Source organism: Macadamia integrifolia, chromosome 12 (assembly GCF_013358625.1).
Source record: "Macadamia integrifolia cultivar HAES 741 chromosome 12, SCU_Mint_v3, whole genome shotgun sequence".
NCBI classification, from domain to species: Eukaryota; Viridiplantae; Streptophyta; class Magnoliopsida; order Proteales; family Proteaceae; genus Macadamia; species Macadamia integrifolia.
In genome coordinates, this window is record NC_056568.1 from 12,164,710 (window position 1) to 12,184,721 (window position 20,012).

The 20,012-nt window shown below is 40.0% G+C and overlaps 1 protein-coding gene across 4 annotated transcripts in view; it reads left to right on the top strand.

The window, feature by feature from the left end:
* The window catches only part of LOC122057730 (signal peptide peptidase-like 2), a 108,727-nt gene that overhangs the window by 40,673 nt on the left and 48,042 nt on the right, over positions 1-20,012 (top strand). For 3 of the 4 annotated variants that reach the window (XM_042619957.1, XM_042619955.1, XM_042619958.1), the window contains 3 exons: positions 11,936-12,103; positions 12,747-12,781; positions 12,911-13,067. In XM_042619957.1, the coding sequence (XP_042475891.1) occupies positions 11,936-12,103; positions 12,747-12,781; positions 12,911-13,067 (360 nt within the window). The remainder of the gene's footprint in view (positions 1-11,935; positions 12,104-12,746; positions 12,782-12,910; positions 13,068-20,012) is intronic. The other variant, XM_042619956.1, reaches the window with a different exon arrangement.

Below are 20,012 nucleotides of genomic sequence, written 5' to 3' on the forward strand. Positions count from 1 at the left end.
TTCTTTTTCCCGGTTTGATGCTCCGATCGTCTTGATGTTTGTTGTGGTTGGTGCTCTTCATCCTTGTAGTATTATGCTTTACCGTTTTAGGTCTCTTTTCCAGAGCTATCCCCAAAATTGATTTCTCAGGCGAACCGTATAGGAAAGAAGTCTTCCTTTCTAGAACTGGAGCCTTTTCCTCATAAGATCAAGCATGGTGAGCAATGGTGGGCAGAAATCCTGGTACAGATGAGAGGAAGCCAAGTACTTGACTGGAAAGGAGCCAAGTGAGAAGCCAGTGAGCTGGAGGAGGTGCTCTTTAACCGAATCGGAGACTCCGGTGAGGAAGAGGCAGGACTTGATCAAATTGATGCAAAGACCAGAGAAAGACTCAAAAGATTTGAGGGAGGAAATGATGGAGGAGATGGAGAGAGGGGCTCTGGAGAAGATCATGAGGTCATCAGTGAAAGTAAGGTGAGTGAGGCTGATGGATTTGCATTTAGGGATGGGGATATGAGATGAAGGTCAGTGGCAGATTGGATGGATCTGGAGAGGATTTTAAGAGCAAGGGCAAAGAGGAGGGGGGATAGAGGACAACCTTGTCTGATACCCACAAAAGAGGCAAAGTAGCCAGCTGGACTATCATTGACAAGGACAGAAAACATGTGGGTAGAGATACAGGAGTGAATCTAATGAATGAAGACAGGGAGAAGGACATCTAGTGAAGGACCCTAGAAATGAAATCTCAATGGATGGAATCAAAGGCTTTCTGGAAATCAATCTTGAGGAGGGCAGTGAACAAGTGAGATTTTTGCTCAATACCTCTGACCACCTCGTGGTAGAGGATGATGTTATCAGCAATGCTTCTGCCAACAATGAAAGAAGATTGGTTAGGTTGACCAGAGAATCCATAAGCGATTGAATTCGGTTGGCGAGGATTTTGGCAATGAACTTATAGTGGAGATTGTATAAGGAGATGGGACAGAAATCTATTGTAAACTGACAATCACTGAGAGGGGGAGTGAATCACTGAGTCCAATTTCGATCCCCAAAAGTCTGTCTAATATCTGACTAGGTAAACCCTGATGTACCTGTCCTTGTACTTATCCCTGTTCACACACAGTCGTATGCACACTAAGCCTCTCACAAGCACTTCCAAGTGTGCACACTCATTCCACATTCCATGCACTTCATCAATATATATATATATATATATATATATGAATATATAATACAAATAATAAGCACACCCACAACACATGGTTCTTACGAGGTTCGGCAATATGCCTACGTCCCAGGAGTAGTGCTTGTAAAGGCTTTATACCTACTCAATAGACTACTTTTAGCTGCACCCACAGTCGGGAGCAATCACACCTGATTTTCTCAAGCCACAACTAAGATGGCACATGCAGTTTTGGTACAATATGCAGCACCCACTGTAAGGGAGCACCCACTAAGCACACAATACAAGAGTACAGTAAATTGGGGCTAATATCAATGCCCTACATAGTATAGTCAAGCCCTGCCCAGAATGTACATCCACAACTAGCTAGCATGCATACAATTATACATAACTAACCTAGTATACATACATATCATCATGCATATATGTAATGCAAATCTAGGGTTAGGAAATTTCACAACCAGTTGCCTAGGATGACTGGGAACCTCCACTAACAAGCTCTCCCTTGTTCTCCTCTCCTCCCCTTGTCTTCTTGCTCTTTAAAGCACCATCAACATAACCTTCAAGCTCTCTTTTGTTCCTTTTTCTTTCCCTCTTGGCTTGGAGTCAATACTCCATCAATAGAGCTCACCAACCTCACACTCAAGCCTTTAATAGAGTCAAGAAGCTACTCTCATCAACACATGGATATCAATGGAGGGAAAGACTTCTCTCTCAAAAAGCGCAGCCTTGCACTTCTCAAAAATCAAATTTCTTGCTTCCATAGTGTAAAGGGTGAAATTCTGAAGAAATAGGGGCTTCGATGGACCAAAATGGCCAAGGGAATAAAAAATTATGCCCACTTAAAGTTGGGCTAATAGGATTGCTCCATTTGGAATCTTCCAATGTGTGGCGTAGGGTGCGCTGGCAGCAAGGAGAAAGGTGCATTCATCTTGACTGTAGATCAGGTATTAAAGTCTTCTTTTAATCTTAGCCACTGAAATAAAGTAAAGTAATTTATCCAGAGCCGTAGGATGAGAATCTCATACAGACTTCGATTACACTTGCTGACGTCGGCTGATGTAAGCAGTCAGCCCCCTTTTTATTGGCTACTTTTCCGGATTTTTAGGGAGCTTGTCTCCCACTCACCAAAGGTAATTTAATTACCAGCTGTCGGATTGGATTCCTTGTAACCTAAAATCAAAATAGGGCTTTAAATGGGAATCTTCTACACATGATCTTTGCACGTGTGCCACACGTTAACCGACTCACTTCAATGAACCACACATAAGCCCTACCCTTATATAATTGCATAAAGACCCTCGAAATTTTGAAATAAATTCTAAAAACCCCTCTTATTGTCGAGAGCTCTTTGGGGTTTTTGGGTTTGAAACTTCAGACCAATTTCATGGAAACATGTGTAACTTCTTCATATGATTTCTGATCGAGACGAAAAAAAGTGCGTTGGAACCACGACTCGACGCTCTACAACTTTTCAGAAGACTTGATCATCAGACTCAACCATACAAAAAGACCATAATGCCCCTGAACTTTTTTGATGCCACAACTTCCTCATATGGAATCGAAACGCAATAAAACCAAGTGCATTGGAAATATTGGATTTTTATCGCAAGGTTACACGGAGAGCATTTCTTCCAAAAAATTCATCTTTAATGCCGAAACTACCCCCAACTGCAACATAAGCCATCTTTTTTTTACTGCGAATGCCGTAACTTCTTCATATGGTATCGAAACCCAACGAAATCAGGTGCATTAGACTGGATAAATGACACTACTTTTTTCATGAAGAAACCGTCATTCAGAAAATTCATTTTCAGTATAAAAAATACTCCCGAGCATAAATAGGCCAAATTTTCCAGTTTTGACCTGGAATCTCGCACCACCTATCAGGGATAAATCAATCTACTCTATACGCATCATATAACACTTTTATCTTATCGGAGACACCAAACGCTGCCATGTCACCCAAACTGGCCATGTCATCAGCACCATATAGTTGAAGTTGCCAACAAGGATAACTATAAAACAACAAAATCTGCTATGGAGGAGGCTCGCTCGAGCTTGGGAATGAGATAAAGGAAGATGTGGTTAACACCTTTGATCTAGGAGGGGTTAAAGAAGAAGCTTCTGATAGCAAGGATGAGGTCTAGTTTGATGATTTCCCAACAAAAGGAGAAGAATCCCATACTAAAACCATCGGGCCCATGAGCCTTGTCGGCTTTATGAGAGAGGATGGCCAAGAGGATTTCCTCATCCAAGGGTATATAATGGAGGGGGCCTTAGGGAAGAAAGGAAGAACTAGAATAGAAGGGGAAGGAAGGGATCACACAATCAAACATTGGCACATTGCACAAATCCAACTAGAGAGGGCGAAATCGCATAAGGGGGGAGAATAACACACAACCCTAAGGCTCTCAAACATTAACTCAATTCATCATTCTTCATAACTGAGAAATTAGATTACATTAGCTCCTCTATATAAAGAGGTCAGACTAGTAGTCATAACCTAACTAGGAGTCGAGGCTAGACTAGCAGTCATAACCTAACTAGGAGTTAGACTCCAAGTATGACTAGACATTATATAATAGGGGTTGGACTCCAAATAGGACTAGACTAGAACTCCAACATAAAGTAGGTAACTAATTAGTCATTCACTAATAGGGAAACCTAAACTGACTAAAAACTGAAATAACAAAGGAAATAGACTCAAAATAGGACTATAACTAAGCTAATAAATTAAATCCCATTTTCTTACTTTCTACCCATATTTTAGGCCCATTAAAGTAGCCTATTACAAAGAAAACCCATGGGATCAAAGACCCAATACAACATAACCCAACCTAAGGCTTATTTGCAATAAAATAATCCCATTAAGTGACTTATCTACATCAATATAGAGCAAAGGGGTGAGGCAAGGTTATTAGGGATAAATTTGTTGAGGAGTTTAGAAGGAAAGGTGGGGGCTGGGGGAAGATGTTAGATATTGCATTCTAAGCATTCAGGTGATCTCAGGCATTGCACTCCACCTTCTCTTCAAGTGTTTATCATCAAAAGAAGTGATTAAGGATTTCTTTAAGGTGCATTTAGTGCATCACACGAGGTAACATCTCACCATTCTTTATTGTTATTGAAAGTTGCATTAACCCAAGAATTAGCTTAACTCTAGGAATGGACATTCTTGTTTACTTAAGTGCTAGATTGCACTTAGGTTTGTGTGAGGACCCTCTCATCCTTAAGAGATTATAAGGACCCTCTCATCTTAAAAGAGATTATAAGGACCCTCTCATCCTTAAAAGAGATTATAGGGACCCTCTCATCCTTAAAAGAGATTGAAAAGGACTGTATCATCCTGTATGAGATTGTACGGATCCTCTTATCTTTAAAAGAGTTTGTAAATTTGATTCCTCCCCACCTACTGTATGCATGGGAAGAACTAGTGGATACCTCTCAAGGTGATCTTACGAGGACTGGACTAAACAAGGATTGAGTAGAACCACTATAAAATCGTGTGTACTTATGTGATTGTATTTACTTTTTATTTCATATTTCTTTACAATTACATAAGTAAGGTTTAAAACGGCGAAAAACTTTTAATACACTAGTAATAACGTATTCACACCCTCTGGGTTATATTTCAATTGTATCAGAGCAGGAGCTCACATTTGAGACCTTAGTCTATCATAACCGAGTCAAAGACCATAGCCTCTTCATCTACATCTTTTGGTTCCCCTAAAAATTTTGATTTTTTTAGACTTCTTTACTTCAATGGAGTATTTTTTAAAAGTCATTAAGAAAGGTCTATACGAGATCACTAAGGAAGTCGACGGTAAGAAAGTACCTAAAGACAAGTCAGAATGGACAGACAATGACATCAACCTTGTGCAATACAACTTTAAGCCTCTTACTTTCCTATAATATGCCTTGAGCGATGAAGAATTTAACAAAGTAAGTATGTGTGATACCGCCAAAAAAGTTGGAACACACTTGTATTTATGAAGGTATTATAGAGGTAAGAGAAAGAAAGGTAGACATGCTTGTATAAGAATATGAATTATTTAAAAGGCATGAATATGAAAATGTCTGATATTTTTACTAGATTTACTAATACTATAAATACCTTGAAAGGACTTGATAAGACTTACACCAACTCTGAGATGGCCAAGAATATTCTTAGGTCACTACATACCAAGTGGAGACCAAAGACGACTGCTATCAAGGAAGCCCGAGACTTGAATGAGATCTTTGATCTCAAACTATTGAGCTAAGTAGGTTTTCATCTTGACTACCTCAGCTCTGTCATCTCTAGTCACCATATTGTCATCAACATAGACAATTAGGGTTGAGATGGTTCCATTACCTCGTTTGGTAAAAAAATTGTGTTAGCCTGAATTTGTCAGTACGTAATCTTCAAAATAGCCTATTGGAACCTTTCAAACCATGCCTTAGGAGACTGTTTGAGACCATACACGGCCTTCTTAAGTAGACACACCTTCCCTTCAGCTGAAGGAAACTTGAAGCTGGGAGGAGTTTACATGTACAGCTGCTCTTCTAAATCATTATAAAGGAAGGCATTCTACACATCTAACTGATATAGTGGCCAGTCTTTGTTTGCTAACAGACATAATAGGACCCTTGTGGAATTATGTTTAGCCACAGGAGTAAATGTCTCATAATAATCAATCCCATACACCTGGTTGTATCCTTTTGCTTTGTATCTCTCAATAGAACCATTTGACTGGTACTTGATTTTATAGACGCACCTGCATCCCACTGGACTTCTCCACCTGGGAAGATCAACTAGTTTTCGAGTATAGTTTTTATTAAGGACCATCATTTTCTTAGTCATGGCTTGCTTCCACTTAGGGTCAAACATAGCTTCAATACAATTCTTGGGAATAGAAACAGAGGAGAGGGCAATAGTGAAGGCAACACCTATAGGAGAGAGAGCATTAAAGAAAACAAACTGGCTATAGGATTAGTACAAGCTCTCTTACCCTTTCAAACAAAAATAGGAAGTTCTCACTCAAAGTGAGTAGAGTAGATGTTACCTGACTGAGGAAGGATAAGCTCAGGATGTGGATCCAAAAAGGACTCTTGGCAAGTCTTCTTACTCCTTGTGTACACGATATCCACCTTTTCAGTATCAAAACCTAGACCACCACCTGAATGATCACCAATGTCAACAACATCCACCTCTTTGTGTTGCCTAATGTCAACCATAAAAGGGAAAATAGGTAAGAGGGAAAGGAAAGGAACGTCATCTGCAGCCTTTCACTCTTATTATTTTCCCCCTAAATACGATGCTGATGAGGAGCAAAAAAGGGAACAGACTCAAGGAAGGTGACATCTTTAGAAAGAAGTCTTCATATAGAAGAAGAATGGTATCACTTGTAACCTTAAGTAATTGAGGAATAACCAAGAAAGATGCATTTGAGAGCCTTGGGTCCAATTTATTCCAAGAGGATTTACTGATATAGACATAACAAATACACCCAAACACCTTGGGAGGAAGAGAGAAAAAAGAAGTCTGAGGAGACAAGGTGTCCAAAGGAGTTTTGGAACCAAGAAGTTTCGTTGGCATACAGTTGATTAAAAACGTGGTAGTAAGGAGGCATCAAACTAAAAAGTTTTAGGAACATGCATGACAAAGAGAAGAGTCCTACTAATTCCAATCAAATGGCGATTTTATCTCTCAGCTGCCCTTATTTTGTTGGGGTTTTTTTTTTTTTTTTTGGATGAAGAATATACAAAGGGGAAGAGAGAGGGGGGAAGGCTTAAGCCAACAAGGAAAAGCCAACCCTGGGCAGCAAAATAGCAATAACAAAAGCGAAACAAATCTAAAAACCAAAAAAGGGAACAACTACCAAAACCATCAAATGGAAAAGAGGGGGGCGGGGAGCCAACTCCATCAGGTGGGTTGGATGAGATCACCTGAAGATTCCAAGAGGTAATGATGTGGGATTTTTTTGGGGAATTAAGGACAGGGTGGGAGAGAAGGCCATACAGGGTTTAGGCTTTGGAAGTGACATCAAAGTAGATAGCTTTCCAAATCTTGTTTGGAGTGCGGGATTTGGGGGTCCATCTACGAATGTTATGTTCCATCCAGAGGTGGTTTATAGTAGCGCAGAATGCCAATTTGCCAATGGAATCACATATGAAAGGGCCCGAGAAGGTCATGTCCACCCAATCCCACTCTCTGTCGAAGGGGAGAATAAACCTTTTAGTCGGCCAGCAAAAGGAGAGGACAGTCTTCCAGATTAAGGAGGAGAAGGGGTAGGAGAAGAATATGTGGTTAATGTCCTCAATCCCAGAGGGAGAGAGGTAGCAGGAACGATTGGCAGGAATGTGGTGGTGGTGGATGAGGAAGGATTGGTTTAGAAGGCAGTTGGACAAGCAACGCCATACAGTGAAGCTATGGCGAGGAATATGACCCTTAAACTAGACCAGCCCATAGCACCACCGGGGAAGGATCATGAACATAGGACCAAGCAGATGCAGAGGAGAAAATCTCATTGGAAGAGGGGATCCAACTGCATTTGTTATCCCTTTCTCTATGACTCGGGGGGAGAGGGAGGGAGGAGGGAGGGGACCATGCAGTGGGGGAAAGAATGGAGGAGACCAAGGCATTGAGGGGAGACCAGAAGAGTAGATAGTTAAGGGGGTTATCAGATAGGATAAGATACTAGAGGGATGCCAGGGATCATTCCACAGGGAGGTGGTGGCCTGCGTATTTCCTATCAAATAGGAAATAGCAGTAAGGGCAATGGGATGGTGTTCAAGAATTTTCCTCCAAATCCAAGATGCATCTTGTATAGGTGCAGTCCAGAGAGAGTTGGATTTGAGCAGACCAGAGAGGATCCAGTCTACCCAAATACTCTTATCCTTGGACACAAATTTCCAGATAAGCTTGAGAACACCCTCCAGATTAGTGTCCTTGATTTTCTTGATTCCAAGCCCTCCTTCCGATTTGGGGAGGCAGACCTTTTTCTAGCTAAAGGGTTTGAGGAATCTGGAGGAATCAAAGCCTTTCCAAAGGGGCAGAGGAGACCCTCAAAAGTTTTGATCACCGAAGCAGGAAGGATGAAGGTACAACCAGTAAAGGTACATGGATTGAAGAACCAACCCAACTAAGGTAAGCCAGCCAGCCGAGGGTATGTTAACACAAGCCAACTAATGAATAACACCATTATCAGTAAAGAAGTCTTGTAGGCCACCATACATATACTCCTCCTTTTGTCAGAACAAAAAATTTAAAATTTTATTGTCAAACTGAGTACAGATCACATAATAAAAAAAAACTTTAAAAGCATCATAAACATCACTCTTATGCTTCATCAGAACAATCCAAATAACATAGGAAAAAATCAATGACAAAGGAAATAAAGTAGCGATAACCAAGTAAAGAGGTAGTAGTAGAGGGCCCCCAAACGTCAGAGTGCACAATGCGAGAAAGAACAGAAGATCTATTACCATGATAAGGATACGATGAACAACAATGTTTGGAAAAAAATACATGGTTCACAATGAAAGTCATGGGAAGAAGAAAAAATAAATAAATAAATGAGGCAATTGTTTCCTCATAACAAAAGAGGGATGTCCTAAACGTTGATGCCAAAGCATCACATAATCCATAGATTTGCCATCACTACGTCCACACACATAGGACTGAGCTATGGCAAAAAAAAAAAAAGTGATTATGGTTCAAGTAAGTAGAGCACTTTCTCCTCACGCCCACTACTAATAATCCTCTTAGTCTCCAAATCCTGAAAGACAAAATGAGAAGGGAAAAATGTGACAACAATTTAAGAATTTTGTAATGTGGCTTATAGATAAAAGATTAGTAGCAAGGTTTAGAAACATGAAGAACAGAGTCAAGTGAAATGGAGGAAGTAATAGAAATGTTACCCTTACCAGAAATGGAGGAGAGGGAGCCATCTGTTACCCTGATCTTATCCCTATTATAATAATTAGACGTACTAGTCATGTGGTCAATGGCACCGGAGTCAAGAACCCAAGATGAAGTTGTGGAAGGGGCAGATGTGGAAACCTATAAGGCTGAAGGTAAGGAGTCTGGCCCTATAATTGAAGATGATGAGTCACACAGCTGAGACATGAACCTGCAGAATGTGTAATATCTTCCCTGGTAATGGAACTGTTCTTTGTCTATATACTGGGAGGAGACCCTAGAGTATCAATCTTAGTTTACACACTGTGTGCTCGAGCTACCCCTCTACGACCACCACGAGCACCACTAGATTAATTTGTCCCTTTCATCTCCACAAGGTGGTCCCTAGCCTCTGCCACCACCACACTCATCCTTCTGAGAACTAGAAGTAAGAGATGATCACTCAAGAGGAGGTGTAGGTTCCATGGCCACTCGCCGAGTCTCCTCACTCTTCAAATAGCTACACACCTCATCAAGGGATGGAAGAGGAGATCGGCCTAGGATTTTTATCCAGATTGGCTTATACTTCGGATTCAAACCACCAAGTAAGATAAGAACACACTCCTTTTCAAGTATTTGGTAAACCTTAGATTCATCTTCTGAATTGGACTAGTGAAGATCCCTATAGTGATTATACTCTTCCCAGAGACCAATGACAGTGTGGTAGTACTCAGAAATGGTCCTATCTTCTTGCTTCATGGTGATGACCTTTTGGAGTAGTTGATAGACCTTAGCTGAGTCACCCATTAGGTCAAAGGTTTTGGCAACACTCTCCCAAATGTCCTTGGATACCTCCTTCCAACCTCAGGTTTTAAAGAGAATATCAGCCAAGTCATAACGTTGGAGTTCTCAGTCTCCCATTTCGGTACAGCTTATTATTAGTATTCGGAGCTTGAATAGTACTTTAATGTACCCCAGCTTCCCCCCACTCTACAATGAAAGCTTCACAGAGTGAGCCCAGTCCAAATAGTTGGTGTTGTCCAACTTTACAATAGAAGTCTGAGTGTTCGGATTCTTCAAAAGCCATCGTAGTTGGATGAGCACTACTTAATGCACTAGCTGAAACTTCTCCAAGTCCACTGTCTTTAGACATATTGAAGAAGCACACACACAAATTGGGGAGTACACACCCTACCCAAATCCAATATCCCAATACTCAAGAAGAAAAACCAGAAATCAGCAATGAAGGCAAGAAAAAATCCACCTCAAACACACTCTTCAAAGCATAACATCACTTCACAACATCTCAAATAATTCAAACCATACAATGCATCAACCCATGATAGCACAAAAACATCACAGCCATCGATTATTAGGCAAAAGAACAAAGGAACAGTTCTGGCAGTACCTTAAAAATAGGGAAGACAACTGTTGTGGCTCAACACCTCTTGTCTTCAAGAACCGAGACCATAGGCCATAGGGGTTTGAAAGATGAGCCTAGGGCGACACAAAGATGGCCTATCCCAGCCTCGGTAGCAGCTAGATGAGAGAGAGAGAGAGAGAGAGAGAAGAGAGAGAGAGAGACCAGGGGTGGCAGAAATGGCCAAAAAATTGTCCTTTTTGAGCTTCAAACTGCATTTTCTTCACATGAAGCTGACTCTATGATCTTCATCCATGGTTATCTCAAGAGAATTTTTTTCACAGTATTCTCTTCCTTGAAACCCTTTTGTAACCTAGGGTTCCCAAGAGAGGAAATGAGAACTAGGTGTGCATAACATGACTCTCAAACCTGAACCTGATCCTCTGATACCAAGTTGAAATCTAAGGTTGTGAGAGAACAAGGAAGCAAGTGAGGAGGAGAAGAGGAAGAAGAAGAGGAGAAGAAGAGAAGAAGAAGAGGGAGAAGTGGTAGAATCGTATGTGTGAGAGAATCATTTCTCTCGCACATATATTGCTTTACTAATGTGTTATGAGAAATTGCATACAGCTCCCTAGAGAGGTAAAAGGGAAAAAAGAAGAATTACAATATAAGGAAACATGTAGAATGACTATTTTCCAAACTACCCTTAGTACACATCTCTAACATCAACCCCCCCTCTAGGTTATATTTCACCCCCACTAGCTTTGTCATAGCCCTCTTTTTGCTTGCGTGTTGTCTTGCTGTTTTTGTTTTGCTGTCTTGATGTGAGCCTTACCCTCCCTTTCTCTCCCTTTGTATATTCTTCTCTCTTGCGTAATTGAATTTTTATTCATCCCAAAAATAAAAATCCTAAATTCAAATATTTAAATAGACTTAGAAAAACAATATAAAAGAAATACCTATTCTAAGGTTCCAAATTTGGGGGCATTACATAACTCCTTTTCTGTGGTCTCATTAACTTGGAGACGAAGTTCATAGATCTGTGTATAGGTCTGCTTAATGGCTTCCTGTAATTCCTTCACACAGTTTAGTGAGAAAGCTGGGGCTGATTGCATGGTCCATGGAGTTCAAGAGAAAAGACATAATAAGGGCATTATTAGCTAACAAGTCTTGCTAGCAATAACCTTAATAGGCCTTGGGGTGTCACCGACTCACCATTCAGAACCCCAAAAAATTATTACCCCGGAGATAGCAAGAAGGCATGCCTGGGGCCATGTAAGGTAATTGGTCCCACTTAGTTAGTAGGACCTGGCTGAAGAGGTGATATGATCGAATTCTCGAGTTTGTATCATGCTTATATTAGCTTTGTGAATTCGAGTTTTGCTTGCATTTGCTTGTGCTTAATTTGGTATCTGAATTTTACTAAGAGATGATATGATCAAATTCTTGATTTTCTTCTGAAATATTTGATTATTATAAGTCAGATGCAATTGATGGATTATATTTATCTCTACTTTTAATTGGTTAGGAATCTGCCGGAGCATCTGATTCTGAGAGTGAAATCCTTGATATTAATGTAATGGGTGCTGTAATATTTGTCATCATAGCATCCACCTTACTAGTGCTACTCTTCTACTTTGTCTCATCTTGGTTCGTCTGGGTGCTGATCGTACTTTTCTGCATCGGTGGTACTCAGGTACAGGTCCTCCTAGACTCTTTTGTCATATCATGTGAGGGAAATTAACTATTACATACAAATAACTGATAACAACTCACAACATTTAGTTATAGACTGTTCTCCTATGATGCCTTCGTCTGTGTTGGTTTCACAATAGCCTTCCAAACGACTGTAGCTAATACAGCACCTTTACAAGATACAAACAAATGAAGTCCTGTATCCTTTTCCCAAGAAGAGAATGAATTAATGCTTGTGTCTGAATATGAAGGGCTGATCAACATTTGGTTCAAAATGGGCTTATTAAGCTGTCATTTTGCTTGAAGATTATTAGTGTCATTTTGCTTGAAGATTATTAGTATTATTATTATTATTATTATTATTATTATTATTATTTCTGTTTTAATTGGTTATATAGAGAATGAATGCAATTCTTTAGTCTATTTTTTTGGTGGGTGCCTGTTTTAATTGGTTATATAGAGAATGAATGCAATTCTTTAGTCTATTTTTTTGGTGGGTGCCTGGGTGGAACAACCCAAGGTTGTAACTGTTGAGCTATTGTTATGTACAGTAGGCATGTATATATATATATATGATGAAATGCAGAAATGCAGACATATTTATGTTTTAATACTCATCAGAATTTCCTTTCTTATAATTTCAGGGGATGCATACATGCATAATAACTCTGATAGTGAGGTATACCTAAGAGGATATATACTATGCTAAACCTTTAAATATTCCATTATATTCTCTGCTAGTTGCTCTTCCTTTTTTTCCATTCTCTTATCTTCTTTTTGTTCAACCCTTTTGTTGCTTTCTTTGCAGAAGATGTAGAAGCTGTGGGCGGACGACTGTAAATGTTCCCATGATTGGGGAAACATCCATTCTCTCTATCGCATTATTACCCCTCTGTGCGGCACTTGCAATTTTCTGGGCCGTAAAACGTCAGGCATCATATGCCTGGATCTTTCAAGATTTGCTTGTAAGTTGTATATATTGTCAGTTATATTATTGAGGTGCTGATTTAGTTTTTTTACAGTGCTTTGTGATGAATATTTCTCGTTGGTAATTTGTGATATATCTATATGCTTTTTCTTGCTCAAATATTCTATTGTTGTTGGGGCAGGCACTTGTAATGGAGAATTAGTTAGAAATAACCAAGGATCAAGGTAAGAGTGAAGAAGAAAGAAGAAGAAGACAAATAAGAGGAAGAAGGAAGAGAGAAGAATAAGTGCAATCTTGTGTGGGAGAGAGAAAGAGAGCTCTTCTCACCTATTTTGTAGACTAACATAAAGGATAAATTACATACACCTCCTTAGGGAGGTAAAAGGTAAAAAGAGAAAAATTACAATGTAAGACAAGAAAATAAAATGGTTCCCAAAGTACTCCTAATACATAAACTCTTAACACTCCCCCTCTAGCTGGAGAGTAAATGTCATACATTCCCAGCTTGCACAAAAGGGTACTAAACTGATGATGGAAGAGCCCCTTGTGAAGACATCTGCCAACTAACCACCTGTCCTCACAAAAGGAGTACATATGTAATCCGTCAATCTTCACTTTGATGAAATATCTATACTCTTCTATTTGTTTTGTCCGGTCATGTTGCACAAGATTGTGGGTTATACTTATGGTAGCCTTGTTAACACAACAAAGACGCATGGGTGCCTTAGTATCAAATCCCAACTCTTATGCTATTCTTCTCAACTATAAGAATTCACACTCCATGACTTATAGCTTTAAATTCTGCCTTTGCACTTGATCAAGCCACAACTGGTTGCATTTTTCTCCTCCATATAACTAGGTTACCACCCACAAATGTACAATATCCAGATGTATGTGATCTGTCAGAAACTGAGCCAGCATAATCAGCATTATTGTAGCTTCTATCCTCAAATGATTGTTCCTAATATACAATGGTCCTTTCCTTAGGGAGGAATTCAAGTACGTAAGGATGCGGTATACATCATCCAAGTGTCCACTTTTGGGGGCATGTATAAACTAACTAACCGCTCCAACTACATAGGTGATATCTGGGCGAGTCAAAGAGAGATTAATCAACTTCCCCACAAGTCTGGTATTTCCCACCATCAACAACAGAAGGTCCACGTTCTTCTCCTAGCTTATAATTCTAATCAATAGGAGAGCTTGTTGGTTTTCAACCCAACATCCTTCTTTCTTTTAATAAGTATAAAACAAACTTTCTTTAATATATGTTTGTTCTCTTTTTAGACCTTGAAACTTCAAGCCCCAAGAAATACTTTAAGGGACACAAATCTTTGATCTCAAACTGTTGGGCCAAGTAGGTCTTCAATCTCATTATCTCAACCTCATCATTTTCAGACACAGCCATATCATCCACATAAACGATAAGGGCTATGATAGTACCATTACCTAGTTAGGTAAATAGCTTTCCCTTTGGTTCGGTCTCACGTAGGCATCTCTGATGGGCAGGGGTATGTGTATAGCTAGGCCTTCCCTCCAGCCCTCACCTTAAAGAGCGGTAAGTCACTTTTATCAGAATAGACTCAACTCAACTAGACTAGAAAAGATTAGCCTTTCTACCTTTAGAGATAAGACTTCCTTTCACATATAGATCATGAATGTTTGGAATCCATATTATGCAAGGAGACATTGCTTTTGCTAATTTGAATTGAAGAATTAAAGGGTGATATCAAGTCGGTCTATTTTCGGCATCATATACATAGTTAGTGCATTCGTCATAGTTAGCAGCTCTGTATCAAGGTCTAAGTGTGGTTAACTTAACTCTGAGAATACCTCGTAACAGCTTCACTGCCTAGCGAGCTTTATTCAACTACCTTCCTATGCAATCATTCCTCATCTTCAGGCACATTCTAGTTCCCCCATCTGTTGCCTCTGCTGGAATGGTATCCAAGACACTGATCACCTCTTTTTCTCCTACCTGTTTTCCTCTTCTGTTTGGAAAATGGTTCTTAAATTTTGCTGGCCCTCCCGCAAAAGAACTCTTCCCTTGATTAGAGAGATCAAGGTTGATATGACGTTTGGTGGATCCTCCATTTGTGATACTATGGTCAAGCTAGTCTTCTATGTAACCATAAACCACCTTTGGATAGAGCGAAACCTCCGTAGATGGACTTCCAACCCCTGTTCTTTTAATAAGATTTGGAATGCCATCTATTTTGATGTGAACTCCAAGCTTGGCTACCTTCGTCACCGCTCCGTTAGGGACACCCCAAGGAACAAGCTCATTGTTGTCTCTTAGGTCTCCCTTTTTTATCTCCTCCCCCCCCTTCGATGGCCCTTTTGTTATATCCCTTTATTTCCCCCCCGGGGATTTTGAGGGTTGCCCCCTTTGTTTTGGCTTCCTCTTTTTATAGGATTTAGCCTTGGTTTTCACCCTTACTTCCCCTTGTATATTCTTCTCCTGCTTGGTAATGAATTTATTCATTCATCCAAAAAAAAAAGATGGGCATCTGACCAAAAGGTCTTAGGGACATGCATTCCAAATAGTAGACTCCTAACCTCTAATAAATAGCGATTTTTTCTCTCAGCTGCCGCATTCTGTTGGGGTGTATAAACACAAACAATTTAATGGATAATGCCATCATCAGTAAAAAAAAAGTGTTAGAGTCCACCATACATGCACTCCCCCCTTTTTTAGAACGAACAATTTTAATTTTGGTATCAAATTGAGTGCAGATAATTTGATAGAGGTTTTTGTAAACATTATAGAGCTCACTTTTATGTATCATAAAAAAGGCCCATGTGGTCCGGAAATAATCATAAACAAATGATACAAAATAATGCATCCAAATGAAGAGGTAGTGGGAGAAGGTCCCCAAACTCCAATATGGACAATATGAAAGGGAACTATAGATCTATTTCCATGTTAAGGATAAGGAGTAAGATAATGTTTAGTAGACAAACAGGGTTCACAATAAAATACATGGGAATGGAGAATAGAAGAAAACAAGTGTGGTAAGGACTGAGCAGTAGGTAAAGGGGATGTTCCTAGATAAAAAAGATAGAGCCCCTTTTCCTCACATCCACTCCCAATAACCCTCTTTGTCACCAAATCCTGAACAATACAATGAGATGGGAAAAAAGTGACAAAAATTCAAGGATGTGGTTAAATGGCTCATAGATAAGCGATTAGTGTTAAACTTAGTGTAGTAATAATAGGTTTTAGGGGTATTTTATGTTTGTAACCAATTGGACCCTTAAGTCCACTTTAGGTTTTATTTCATTATAAATAGAGGGACTTATGTCAAGTTAGAGAAATAAGTCACATTCTCCCTAATTCAATATGATATTAGAGTATGTTAGAGATCAAAACCCTAACCCTTCTCTTCTTCTTCTCTAAACCCTAACCTTACCGCCACTGTCCAACCATCACCGCCACCCTTCTCTTAGAGTGCTCGCCCACCGCCACTGCTCCTCTCTCGCGCCTCTTATGTTGACCCCTCCCTCACCTAAACACCCCGCCACCTTAACTGCACTCTCTCTCTCCCGTGACTCACTCTCGCGACTTCTCTTTCTTATGCCTCTCTTTCTTGTGCTGTCTCTAGTGCCTCCCTCTTTCCTCTCTAGAGGGTCCTACTCTCTTTTGGTATTTTAGGGTTTTACCTTCAGTGGTGAGTTTCTTCCCTCCGGGGGCCATTTCCTTGTTTGGAACCCTAATTTCTCTCTAGATCCATCTGATGGGCTAGATCTGGAAGCTTGAAGACCCAACTCTCTATGCATGATTAGATCTAGAAAATTCATATAGCTTATGATTGCTCTTGGGATCAACACTTATGGCATTTGAAGACTTTGGACCATCAGTTCTCCAAGAGGGTGGGAGTTATGCCCTTAATGGCGACTACCCTTCCTTCCCTACTAGCTCCATCAAGTTGGATGGGAGCAACTATCTGATATGGTCTTGTTCATATTACTTGTCTATTGCTAGCCGAGGTTACTAAGTTATCTTACAAGTGCTGCTACTTGCCCTAATATCACTGTTGCCCCTCAAGATAAATGGGATGCTACCAACTGTCTGAATTGTCCTATCTCATCAATTTTATGTCCCCCTCTATTACTAAGGGCTACTTATTCCTTGATACTGCTGCCCTTATTTGGCAAACTGTGAAGAAAACATGTTCTCAAGTGGGTAGAAAGAAACTTTATAGCTACTCAGAAAAAGCAAACTATATCTGAATATTATTCTGAATTGCATAGTATATGGCATGAGATTAACTACTATGAAACATATCAGCTTACCTATGCTACTGATGTTGTAGGATTTAAGAAATCTGAGGAGATGCTCCACGTTTATGATTTCCTAGCAGGTTTGAATATAATGTTTGATCATATCATGCCCTTAAGTAGGCCTATTGATTCAGGCAGAAGAGCGTCCTAGAACTGAAATACCACTACCTGTTCCACAGGATTGTTTCACCTTACACTCTGCACAGGGTTCTGCTGAACACCTTGGTCATATTGCTCGTAACCATAGTTGTCATGGCGTCAAATTGATCCAAGGCGGTGGAGGGGTGGCTAATCGATTTGGCGATGAATCGCCCGTTCTGGCATTGCCATGGCGGTCAAATCGCCCATGTGTCATTTTTATTTTTCTTATTTTCTAAAGTTATTTAGTATGCTACATGTGTCATTTTTATTTTTCTTATTTTCTAAAGTTATTTAGTATGCTACAAGCCTACAATATATACCCTATAACATATAAAACCAATATTAAGCAACATCAAATCATCAAAAATCAACATAGCCCTATCAAAATCACCCTGCATTTTACAAAAAATCGACCGCCTAGTGAATCAGGCGTGACCTGGCATCCATGGCGGTGCCATGGCGACGCCTATCAACCAATGGTGACTGCCATTTGTGAGTCACGTAAATTGTAGCACTGCCATAAACTTCTTTTTCTGCCAGGACGCCAAATCGCCGCCTTGGCGACGCCATGACAACTATGCTCAGAACAATACCCTTTCCTCGACTGATAGGATAATTATCAAATGATTATTGTGGGAAGTAGCAGCACACTAGGGAGACTTATTAGAAGCTTTATGGGTGCCCTGCCAATACTCATGGGTGTAACCAGGGTCATGGAAAGTCCTTTTAGTCTCAAAAAAATCAGTCTGATGTAGCTAAAAGCACTGATTGCTTGGTTATTATAGGGTCTTCTTTCTCTAATGATGAGATGGCTATGCTTTGATATATGATGCCTCAGTCAGGCCCCTCCTCTGCTGCTACTGCTACCTCTCTGCCAGCCACTTCTGCCTCGCACCTGCTCAGTCAGGTATTGCTTTTGGTGGTTATTGTGCTTCTGTCTCTTCCCAGAATTGAATTATTGACTCTGGGGCTACCAATCACATGATCGAGTCACCCACTTTCTTTTCTACATACTGTTCATCATCAAGTAACACGAAGATTCGAGTGGCCGATGGTTCTCTATCTCTTATTGTTGGGATTGGTCCCATTAAGTGCTTATCCTTATTGTCACTTTCCTCGGTTTTACATATTCCTCAGTTTTCTACTAATCTGTTATCTATTGGCAGTGGTAGAATGAGTGGTGGTCTCTATTACCTGGATAGTGGATCTACATAGGCACATCATATCGTATCAAAATTAGCCTTTCAGAGCTCCAAAGTTGGCATTGTCGTTTTGGCCATCCCCATGGAGAACATTATCTAGATTATTTCCTGCTTTAGTTTCATAGTGTACTCGATGCATGTGTTTTTGCTAAACAAACTCATAATGTTTATCTTATTCCTGGTAATAGAAGAATTTTTCCTTTCTCTTTGATTCATTCTGATGTTTGGGGCCCTGGCCATCATGTATTTATTTATGGTTACCATTGGTTTGTTACATTACAAATTATCATACTCGTCTTACTTGGGTCTATTTGTTGCATCATAAGAGTGAGGTTTTTAAATGCTTTAAGGAGTTCCACTATATAGTTCAAACACAATATGATGCAAAGGTCAAGATTTTGAGAACTAACAATGTCAGGAAATATATGGATGGATCTTTTCAGTCCTACCTTATGGACCATGGGATCATTCACTAGACAAGTTATGTAGTTACACCAGAATAAAATGGGGTTGCTAAGTGTAAAAACCGACACTTATTGGAGGTCACCCATTCACTGATGTTTGAGATGAATGTTCCTGCACCATATTGGAGTGAGGCAGTCCTTATAGCTGCCTATCTTATAAATAGGATGCCATCACGTGTGGTGGGATTCAACTGTCCAATAGAGATGCTTTGTGGTTCTAGTAGCTTTGTTGTTCTTCCTATGGTTTTTGGCTCGGTCTGTTTTGTTCAGAATCATTATATTCCTAGAAAGCTTGACCCTAAGGGCCTCAAATGTATTTTTTGGGATATTCTCCTACTCAGAAGGGCTAGAAGTGTTATCACCCCCTTCCAGGCATTGTTTGTTTCCATGGATGTGATCTTCCGTGAGACTGAGGCTTACTACTCACCTCTTTAGGGGGAGTCTTTAAGAAGTGAAGAGGTTCCTTTAATTCCTTCATTTGATGGTCCTCATCTCATTCCGATGCATGAGGAGGAAATGAAGATACTGGTATCCCTAGAAATTATGATATTATTTAAGGGAATCCCATACAGGAGAGTCAGTGGTTCAGCAACGGAAGTTACAGGCTCTTGATTAGGAGTAATAAGTTTTTTCTCACAAGGAGAACTGACACTACCACTCACACTACTATTGCTCTATAGTTGCCCTCTGATCCTAAGTCTACTCTCCCAGGTGTCTCCTTTCCCTTACTTTTGATCATTCTCTTGATATTCCTATTGCCCATAGAAAATGTGATAGGACTTGCACGCAGCACTTATGTGGTAGGACTTGCACGCAACACCTATTTGAAATGTTGTGTCCTATAGTGCTCTCTCTCTCCTATCCTAGTTTTGTGTCTTCTTTATCTTTTGT